This window comes from Saccopteryx bilineata, chromosome 1, assembly GCF_036850765.1.
Source record: "Saccopteryx bilineata isolate mSacBil1 chromosome 1, mSacBil1_pri_phased_curated, whole genome shotgun sequence".
NCBI classification, from domain to species: domain Eukaryota; kingdom Metazoa; phylum Chordata; class Mammalia; order Chiroptera; family Emballonuridae; genus Saccopteryx; species Saccopteryx bilineata.
This window is the reverse complement of record NC_089490.1, coordinates 375,408,673-375,419,804: the sequence shown is the minus strand read 5'-3', so window position 1 is coordinate 375,419,804 and position 11,132 is coordinate 375,408,673. Positions and strand designations below refer to the sequence as shown.

Below are 11,132 nucleotides of genomic sequence, written 5' to 3'. Positions count from 1 at the left end.
GAGGAACGTAAGGCCCGGAGTGGTCAGACAGCTTAACTAAGATTACTGGACAGAGCCTGAGCTGAGCTGTTTTTAATTTAAGTCTAACTTGCCTTCTTGCCATATTGCCTGTCCCAAGGCATAATTGCTCATGTTTATTGAGGAATTGCTAATGTGCCAGGCAACGTTCTAAGGTCTTTGCATGTGTGATTCCATTTAATTATCAATATAGCTCTCTGAGGTAGATAATATTATTATCCTAATTTTGTAATTTTCCTGAGAATTTAAGTAACTTGTTCAAGATAACACATTGGTCAAGATGACTAATACCACTTAACTCTGGAGCCATTGTCCTGATTTACCTTTAATGGGAAGGCAGTTGTTTTGATTTCCAAAAGTACAGGGAGAGGGGAAAGACTATATTGTAAATGAAAGCATTTTATTAAACTTTGTTATTAGAGCCCGGATTTCAATGTGTCAAAATACTGTAGAGAATATAGATAGCTATAAGCCTTACTCAATACCAGATTTGAATGGACCAAGCTGATTATTAAGTCCTACAACTTTGACATAGTCCTTGGTCACAATGACTTCTTGATATGGTGAAGTGGTCACAGGAGAACTGGGCTTAGAGCTGGGAAGCCAGGGTTCTAATCCTGGTGCTGCCGCGAGCAGTCTTTGTGGTCTTGGCTGTGATCTTATCATCCTGGCCTTTAATTTTTCCATCTCAGAAATTGAAGAAATGGCCTGACCAGGCAGTGGCACAGTGGATAGAGTGTCGGACTGGGCTGTTGAGGACCCAGGTTCAAGACCCCGAGGTCGCCAGCTTGAGTACAGGCTCATCTGGTTTGAACAAGGCTCACTAGCTTGGGAAAAGGTTTCTGGCTAGAGCAAGGGGTCACCTGGTCTGCTGTAGCCCCCGGCCAAGGCACATATGAGAAATCAATCAATGAATAACCAAGGAGCCGCAACGAAGAATTGATATTTCTCATCTCCTCCCTTCCTGTCTGTCTGTCTGTCCCTGACTGTCCCTCTCTAACTCTCTCTGTTTTTGCCAAAAAAAAAAGAAATGAAAGAAATGACCTAGAGAATCTTCAGTGTCCCCGACCACTCTGTGATTTTTTTCTTAGAAAATGACTTCAAAAAAATGACAGAAAATTGAAATAAAGAAATACTTTTAGAAATGCAAAGAAATCATTTTTTTTAATATTTTAAAAAGTGAGAACAAGTAATATTTACAGAGCACTAGAAGTTACACGTTAACATTTTTTTCCTGCTAATATTATAAACATGCACATATGTTTAGCTGTTTGTGAAAAAATTGAAATCAATGACTCTAGCAGCTAACATTATTATTAAAAAACTAAAGTTGAAATAGATTAGTTAAACATTGTAAGTGTGAAACAAGTACATACCTAAGAAAGGTAACATCTTTAAAAGAAATCAACTCATGCAATAGTTTCCAGTTGAACCCTCTTGAAGGAAACCATAGATTTGGGAGAACACGTACACACAAAAGAGAAGATGGATACAGGATTCTAGAAAACATCAAGGTTTTTTTTGTTTTTGTTTTTTTTCCCTCATGGCTAATTCTTTCTAAAAGAGCTATTTCTTTACACAACTATATTTGTCAATAACTTAATAGGTTGCTGAAATTCCTTTCAAACCCATTTTCAAGTCCCCCTCTATTCCACAGAGTGAACACCCGCCCGGGGGGAAGGTTGGTACAGTTTTGTTTATTTTACTTTCCAAAGGGAGTTTTTCTGCAGGAGCCTGACAGCATTTGTTCAATTTGTTTAAATGATGGCACAGATGCGGGCTAATTTCCAGAGGCCCACAGAAACATTTCTTGCTTTTGCCCTTCTGTAAAGGGCTTGGTCGTAATAGCTAGGAAATCTTCCTCCCCTTTGGCACCGAGCAGTTCACAGAGCTGCCTCCTGTCCCAGCGTTCCACACGCCAGCGGAGTTGCTGCGCAGTGGAGCTGATGCCCTCACCCGTGGACTGACTGCGTGGCTGGGGCAGCCCTGCCAGCCACCCTCTTACAGTATTCCCTATGGCTTACCTTTCTGATCTCACTTTCCTTGAAAAAGCCATTGTTGAGTTTCTTGTTATGTCCCAGGCGTAGTGCTGGGCTACAGTCATGAAGCTGCTGGCCCTGCTGTGGAGAGCCCAAGGGCCTACCAGAAGAATGCTGCCTTCAGTACTTGCGCCCACTCCCAGCTCACGTCTTCCCTCTGGGCATCGTTAACTCCATCTCTAAGAGGGAGGGACTGGCTGAGAGGGTGTCTAAGACTGTTAAAGAGAAAAGTACCCATGTGTCCATAAGTTAAGAAAGACTAAATAAAACGTAAGGAACCAGACCTAAGATCCAGGGTTGAGTGGGACAGGCTCCTGTCCCCAGCACCCTCAGTTATGGCACTCTCAAACTCTGGAGAGCCGGGATCAGTGGGGTGTGACGCTCCCCTAGCCCACAGTGGCGTGCGGCCTGGGCATGTTGTACACACACGGACCTTTTGAATGGCTTGGTCCTTCAGGACAAATGTAGGCAGCCTGCAATGCCATTGCTCTTTATTCTTTTATTTCACTGAAAGAGCAGTAGCTGGGCCCCAGGCCTTGCACAGTGCAGTCAGTACTGTCCCTGTCACACTTGCCACAGTGACATGCAGTGGCTACTGGGTACGTGTACACGGAGTCCGCCTGGTGAGCACAACCGGGCACACTCACTGTCTCGTACACCAGCTCCTTGAAGGTACACGTTTTCTGGGTGTTGCGCCTGGCTGGGTCCTTGTACACCAGATCCTGAGGAGTTTAGGAAGGGTACCATTAGATCACAATATTCTGGAAGGTTCTACTTAGCATAATCAAAACCAGACAGGAATTTAATATTTCTTGCTCTAATATCTGCCCACTAAAGCTCACTTGTGGAATTCCTAACCAAGGGAACAAGAGCTCATAAATGACCTACCTATATGCTATAGCGTGTTTCTGGTGGTTCTGGAAATCTTACAGAAAATATAATTTATTCCTTTCCCCACTCCCTATGTCTGTAGCAAAATATTATTTCTCAAACTGAAGAGAAACTTTGAATTTCAATATAGAAAAACAATGAGCCAGGGAAACATGACAGATTTTAAGTTGACTTTTTGTACTTAGTCGAAAACTATATTAATGACAACTTAAGCCATAAAACACTGAAGTTTAATTTCTCAGAAAATGATTCCCAATACATTGTCCCTGAGTGTTGATTGAAGGTCAAAGAGACATACTATGAAAGGTTGATGCTTAGCTTAACATGACTATGGAGGCTCACGTAAGATGTGAAATATTCCACTGGTTTGTAGAGATGTTCCTCCCTTAAATGCTTTATATTTTGCAGTACCTTGAGTGTCAAGGGATATGTGGTTTGCATATCGGAACTTTTAATCCAGGTAGAATGCATGTGTTCTAACCCTTTCTAATAAAATAACACTATTTGCACTGAGGGAAGAAATTGGTACTGCTGTTTAATTTATTTCAACATCATACTACCAAGTCTGTATCTTAAGAAGGTTTAATAAATTGTATAAGTCAGTGGTCCCCAACCTTTTTTGGGCCATGGACCGGTTTAATGTCAGAAAATATTTTTATGGACCAGCCTTTAGGGTGGGATGGATAAATGTATCACGTGACCGAGACAAGCGCCAAGAGTGAGTCTTAGACGGATGTGACAGAGGGAATTTGGTCATTTTTTAAAAATAAAACATCATTCAGATTTAAATATAAATAAAATGGAAATAATATAAGTTATTTATTCTTTCTTTGTGGACCGGTACCAAATGGCCCATGGACCGGTACCGGTCCGCGGCCCGGGGGTTGGGGACCAATGGTATAAGTGGAGGTAGATCACACTTATGTATATTTACCACCCAATAAAGTATATTTCATTAAAAAGTTGCCAGTTTCAACTTCAGTTTGCAGAATGGAATTCTGCATAGAAAGCCAGGTGCTAAGGGGGACAAAAAAAAAAAAAAAAAAAAAAGAAAAGAAAAGCAGAAGCTGCCTTCTTACTTGAATTGATGCAAAGAAACTCTGTGACTACAAATGAATGGTTTTATGCCTCTGTGCCTTGGCTTTCTCAACAGTATAAAAAGTGAGTGTGTTTGTAGATTTGCTTTGGTTCTACCAGTCTGCAAGGATTGATTGCTGCTTGTTGGCATTTATATTCAGGAGGGCCAATACAGCAGTTTATATAACGTGGTTGTTTGTGTTTTTATGTGGCTTAGAAACATACTTCGGTACTATTTCTATTGCAAAGATATGGCTTCAATTACATAGAAATAGCAATACATAATATTATAAAAATACATCTACATGAGGATTAGTTTTTTTTGGGAATATTGTAGATCTATTACTAAATATATGTATGCTTACATGTTTATCTCTCAATATGTAAAATCTACCATAAAATTCCTTTCTTTTTCTTTTGAAATGCAGAGTTGACATCTTACCAAATTGATCAGATCAAAGCTGAGGCTTCCCTAAATTTACTCGAAATCAAACCCAGACTCAAAACATCTAACTGATATTCTGGTAATTAACCTTAATCATAACACAAACAGTATTGGTTAGAGGACTCATGGCTATGACTTGGGAAAATTAAAATAGTAATAACGTGGGAATTACTGGAAGTTGCCTTCTGCAGACCCTCAGCACCCTCCCTCCCTTCCAGCGAAGCCATGTTCCTACCCGGGTGTAGCAGTAGCCCGCACACCAAGTGGTGTTGATGCTGAGGCAGAAGCCACATTCTTCTTTCTCCACGGTGATGGTGATGTTGGTCAGCTCACAGCTGTTGCAGCAAATTGCTTTCCAGCAACAGAAAAGAAAGCCAAACAGGACTGACTTCATCCTGGACTAGGAAGCAAACAATTAAGTCCCATGAGAAACCAAAAAACCAAAGAATTATATCATTATTATGTAAGTTGATGAAACCAAAATGAATTGGTCTGTCCATCTGCCCCAGTCACATTTGCTCCAGCAATTATTTCCCTTCCTTTCTCTTTTCTTCCTAGTTCCTTGAACAGATAGTTTTTCTTACCCTCCTCCTCCTTCATTGTTTTGTGTCAAAGTATAATAGAAACATATCATAGGGCAAAATGCCAATATAATGATTTAAGTAGAGCAGTATTTAAAGATGAGAGTATTACCGCCTAATGTCTTAAAATGATTACCCTGAAGCAAGTAATTGTGATTGTCATATTTGTCCTTTTATTATCATTTTAAAGACTATTTTTGTTGAAAAATAAAATTCTATATTGCAAAATTAGTTCATCATTTTTTAGCATTTCATAAACATTTCCATTCACTTCTACCCACCTGTGTTTTAAATAAGACTGTTTCACAAAATCAATTGATTGCTAAAAAGAATTACACTGTATTAACCATATTCAAGAAGCCAGGGTGACAAGCACACATTTCCTACATGAGCAGAGTTCAAAAACTCTAGATGTGTTCTTCAGATCCTGAGAAATCTGCAGTTTCAAAAGTAACTGTCACTACTTGGTCACTGTAGATGCTGAGACTCACCTGTGGCCGGCTGCCTTGTCTAGGGAAAGCTGTAGGCTGAGTTAAGTCTCATTCACCTTTTATACAAAATTGTGTGCAACTAACACCTTGTGGATTTGTCGGGTATTAGTAAGACCAATGTTTGCTTGCAGCTTGCTGTAAGTGAATCAGTGTTTAGATAGACGCGGAGATCAAGCCTTTCTAAAGTAGTCTAAACTCTAAACAAAGTAGAGCAAGAAAACTGATGTTACTAGAGACGATAATTTTGCACAAATTAAATTTGATACAGTAGCACTCCCACTCCTTTACCTTGTCACATTAAATGTGACTGGATTCTGGGTGTTTTATTTTCTTTCTTTCTTTTTTTCTTTCTTTCTTTCTTTTCTTTCTTTCATTCTTTCTTCTTTCTTTCTTTTCTTTCTTTCTTTCTTTATTTCTTCTTTCTTTCTTTCTTTCTTTCTTTCTTTCTTTCTTTCCTTTCTTTCTTCTTTCTTTCTTTCTTTCTTTCTTTCTTTCTTTCTTTCTTTCCTTTCTTTCTTCTTTCTTTTCTTCTTCTTCTTCTTCTTCTTCTTCTTCTTCTTCTTCTTCTTCTTCTTTTTCCTCTTCTTTTTTTTTTGTATCTTTAACTTGGGGAATTCAGAATCCTTTTCAAGTATTGCTTTGACCCCATTGAGGAGGTACACCCAAAGGACGTGGTTGTTTAATAAATAGCTGTGCGATCATATTGAAAACTGTAAGAAAAGAAACAAATAGAGTCGTTCATGATCTGACTCCTATGTAAAGTATAAACCGTATTTATTTTAGCCTCCCACATCCACATTCCCTTATCTTAAGTGTTATTTTTTGATGCTTTACTTGTAATTCTCTAAATATTCTGCTGATTCATTCTTCTAGATCTTTGTATGTGCAATGGTTGTCCTGCCTGAAAAGTCCTTACTTTCTCCCTGTGTCCTCCAACACCACTCCAACCCTGGCAAATTTCTCACCCTTTCACATTCACCTTCCAGAGTTTCAAATGGAAGACAGAAGAGAACTTTAAGTACCACCTTCTATTTGCAATCATGTATCTACCTCTGTTTCTCCCAGGAGACTATGAGCTCCTTGGAGACTGGGATTGGTTTAACAAATATTTCCTATTTAAGTAGTGTGTCTGGAGCAAAGAAATAATGATGGAAATATTAGGATATGATATTAGAGATGTAACAGGACTCAAATCATGTAGGACTTTTAAGGCCAATGAAAAGTCTTTGGTTTTGACTGTAAGAGAGAACCAGTTGTAGGATTTGGGGTAGGGGAGTGACACGATCTGACTTAGGTCTAAAAGTATCCCTCTGGCTGCTGTGCTGCTAATGTAGGGGAACAAAAGTAGGATTTGGAGACCTATTAGATACTATTGCAGCAACTCAAGTGAGAAATGGTATTTGTTCAGACTAGCGTGGTAGCGACGGAGGTAATCGACATAATTTGATTCTGGATATATTTTGAAAGTAAGGCCAAGGAGATTTTCTGATAGATCAGCAGTTCTCAACCTGTGGGTCACGACCCCGGCGAGGTTGCCTAAAGCCATCGGAAAATACATAATGCATATCAGGTATTTACATTCCGAATCATAACTGTAGCAAAATTACAGTTATGAAGTAGCCACCAAAATTATTTTTTAGTTTGGGGTCACCACAACTTGAGGAACTGTACTGCGGGGTCACGGCATTAGAAAGGTTGAGAACCACCGTGATAGATGAATGTTGAATGTGAGAGAAAGCCAAGAGATAGTGATGACTCTAAAGATTCTGGTCTGCACAACTTGAAAGATAAACTTGCTGTTGATATAAGTGGGATGGCTGTAGATATAGTAAGTTTCAGGAAAAGATAAGTAATTCAGTATGGACATGTTGAGCTTGATGTGTCTTTAAGATGTAAGTAGAATGTTGAATCTGAGTTTTGAAAGAAAAGGTTTACTGGCTGAAAATATAAATTTGGGAGTCATTGACATGAGTCTAGAAGAGTGGGTATAAACAGAGAAGATAAAAGGACCAAAACTTGAGCCTGTTCTATTCTAATATCAAGAGGTCAAGGATAAGATGAAGTTTATTTCTTCCTTTTTCCAAAGGAAACTGAGAAGGGCCATTGAAGAGAGAATAGATTGGAGAGAAGCCAAGTAAAGAGAGTATATCAGGAGAAGTGAGTGATGACTGTGTGAATGCTGCCGACAGGTTAAGTGAGATGAGTACCATGACTGCACAGTGCATGTGGCAAGGTAAAGGTCATGGTTGTCCACAGCTAGGGAAGTTCCTTTGGAGCAAAGGGACCGAAACCCTGATTAGTGTGTGTTTAAATGATTGGCAAGAGATAAATATATATTTAAAAAGTTGATATAGGCATCTTTTCCCTGAAGTTTTGTACAAAGATGAGCAAAGAAATGAGTGATTTGATGAAGTAGAAGTGGGGTAAAAAATCATTTTCTCTTGATTTTCATGGTTTATGATGGACAAAATAACTGCATGTTTGTATAATAATGCAAATGATTGAATAAAGAGTGAAAACTGATGACATTGGAGGAAGAGAAGAGAATTTCTGGGGTGTTCTCGAGTAGGTAAGAAGAGATGGGTTTTAGAGCACAGGTGGAGGGACTAGCTTCAGATAGGAAGGTGGAGAGCTCATCTAGGCATCAGGTGCAAGGCAGATATGGGTGCCGATGCTGGTGGTTAGGGAGGTGTAGTGGGTGTGGTAATGGGGACTGGGTAGGTGTGGTGAATGCAGATGCTGTGGGTGCATGGATGTGGTGGGTGCAGAGGATGATAGGTGGGGTGAGAAGCTCTGTGCTAGCTCTCCTGTGATTATTCTTATTTTTTCAGTAAGGTAGGCTGTAAGGCATCATATGAGAATAAGGATGGTGGAGGAATTGCCCAGGGTTTGTGGAGTGAGGAAAAGATTTGAATAGCTGCCTGAGACTGGGAGAGGGGTTGAGTTAGTAGTGACTCAGGAGTAGTTGAGTAGCCTACCAGTACTAAGTGTCCACTTGAGCTTTATGGTAAAACATTTAACACAAGACAACTCAATATGGATGTGTATTTTTTCTTTGTGTAGTTTAACAGCAGAGATTCAAGCAAATGGGTGACAGATATTTGGGTTTATCCAGGATTATGATTTATTTTCAAATGTGTGACAAAGACAAAACTTACTAAAGTACCTGACACTGAAAGTACTAATTTAATACTTATGTAAGTGATATCTGGAATTAATAAATATTTTGAAATATGTTATTAATGGTTAAGTAAGCATATTATAACAGTTATAGACTAATTAAATTTCATATAATATATTTAATGAAATGAACTGATGATTCCTGGGAAATTATAAATCATTTTACTTTTTCTAAAAGAATACTAATAATGTTATAACTATTACTTATTGTATTATTATGATTATTATTTGTATTTTTCTGAAGTGAGAAGTGCAGAGGTAGAGAGACAGAATCTCACATGCGCCGACCAGGATTCACCTGGCATGCCCACTAGGGGGCGATGCTCTGCCCATCTGGGCCGTTGCTCCATTGCAAACAGAGCCATTTAAATGCCTAAGGTGGAGGCCGTGGAGCCATCCTCATTGCCTGGGCCAGCTTTGTTCTAATGGAGCCTTGGCTGTGGGAGGGGAAGAGAGAGATAGAAAGAAAGGAGAAGGGGAAGGGTAGAGAAGCAGATAAGTGCTTCTCTTATGTGCCCAGACCAGGAATTGAACCTGGAACTTCCACATGCCGGGCCAATGCTCTACTGCTGAGCCAACCAGCCAGGGCCTACATATTGTATTATTAAATTAACTCTTTGTTATCTATGTTGTTCACAAAGTATATTTATATGATTTTATATGTGCACTTATGTGTTTTTATGGCTCTTCTACATATATGCATTTGTATTAGTTCCTTACATTGTCCCTTAAAAACGTTGAACTTTTTAAAATTGAGTACCTACTATGCCCCAGGCACTTCACTGAATATGCTAAATATATGATACAGCACAGAAGTGTTACTGTGGCTGTCTGGTGGTCTGCATTCTGGACAGAGAAATAAAGCATGGAACCCTGCTGCTCCCTAACCTCCCAGAACTCACCTTCCTTTGCCCTGGGTGTTGGAGTGCAGGGCACATTATCTGCTAAAATGAGATCTAGTACCACAGAATCACTAATTTCTGTGAGCAAAGGGTATACTCTGTGACTGGTCCCTGGTCAGGGCATAGTTGAGAGCCTGTGGAGGTCTGAGGTTGCCATTACCCAGAGGGTAAAACAAAGAAGGCGGTGGGGTTCCAATAGCAAACTCCACCCCAAGTGTGGTGGCAAGACTGTTGCAGCCAAAGACAGTGGGTGGTCAACCGTGGGACTTCACAGAGCTAAAAAAATTGTGATTCACTGCCACCTACTGGAAAATATAGAGAGACCTCTTGGTATTAACCTGCTAGAAAAGTGCCACCCATACACAGATTCCTAGACAGAGAAGGAGCCTATCAAATACCATAAATTGAATTGTGATATCGAAGATAGAAGTTAAGAAATGACACAGAGGGAAGAAGAGCAAGACATAAGCATAAAAAAATGAAAGAAAACTGTAAGAACTATCTGACTCCATCAGAAAGAGCAATGTAAGAATAATAGGCAAACCAGAAGAAGAAAAAGAGAGGGGAACAGAGTGCCTATTCAAACAAATTATTGGTAAGAACATCTCAACCTATGGAAAGAACTAGATCATAGAATCCAAGAAGCAAACAGAAAACCTAGTTACTTCAACCCAAAGAGGCCTTCTTCAAGGCACATTGTATTAAAACTGTCAAAAAAAATGACAAAGGCTCAGCGGTAGAGCGTCGGCCTAGCGTGTGGAGGACCCAGGTTCGATTCCCGGCCAGGGCACACAGGAGAAGCACCCATTTGCTTCTCCACCCCTCCGCCGCGCTTTCCTCTCTGTCTCTCTCTTCCCCTCCCGCAGCCAAGGCTCCATTGGAGCAAAGATGGCCCGGGCGCTGGAGATGGCTCCTTGGCCTCTGCCTCAGGCGCTAGAGTGGCTCTGGTCGCAACATGGCGACGCCCAGGATGGGCAGAGCATCGCCCCCTGGTGGGCAGAGCGTCGCCCCATGGTGGGCGTGCCGGGTGGATCCCGGTCGGGCGCATGCGGGAGTCTGTCTGACTGTCTCTCCCTGTTTCCAGCTTCAGAAAAATGAAAAAGAAAAAAAAATGACAAAGAATTAACAAAACAGCCAGTGAAAGGAAGAAAGTGACCTATAAAGGAAAACCCATTAGGTTATCATCAGACTTCTCAGCAGAAACTGTACAAGCTAGAAGAGAGTGGAATCAAATACAGTGATGCACAAAAGTAGGGTTACAGTTATTCTTATGGGAAAAGACATACAGGTTATGGTTATTACAATACCTTTATTAACTCAAAAGAAACCAACAACAAAGCAAAAAGACAACTGACTGAATAGGAATTGAACCTGGGACTTCCACATGCCAGGTTAACACTCTACTGTTGAGCTAACCAGCCAGGGCTGATAATTCTTTAACAAGAAGGGAAAAAAATAACATAAATATAGGTAACAAAATGACAATAACTACACACCTATCAATAATC

The 11,132-nt window shown here is 40.1% G+C and overlaps 1 protein-coding gene across 1 annotated transcript; it reads right to left on the bottom strand.

Annotated features, from left to right (window-relative positions):
* Positions 1-2,548: 2,548 nt before the first annotated feature.
* On the bottom strand, positions 2,549-4,864 carry FSHB (follicle stimulating hormone subunit beta). The gene is made up of 2 exons (XM_066253873.1): positions 4,706-4,864; positions 2,549-2,779 (listed from the first exon to the last, which is right to left on the bottom strand). Exons 1-2 carry the CDS (start codon positions 4,862-4,864, stop codon positions 2,549-2,551), a joined length of 390 nt encoding a protein of 129 aa, XP_066109970.1.
* Between the last annotated feature and the right edge of the window lie 6,268 nt (positions 4,865-11,132).

Coding starts and splice junctions, on each gene's coding strand:
- FSHB (XM_066253873.1), bottom strand. CDS start 4,864: ATGAAGTCAGTCCTGTTTGGCTTTCTTTTCTGTTGCTGGAAAGCAATT. Junction 2,780..4,705: donor CGGGCTACTGCTACACCCGG/GTAGGAACATGG, acceptor TAAACTCCTCAG/GATCTGGTGTACAAGGACCC.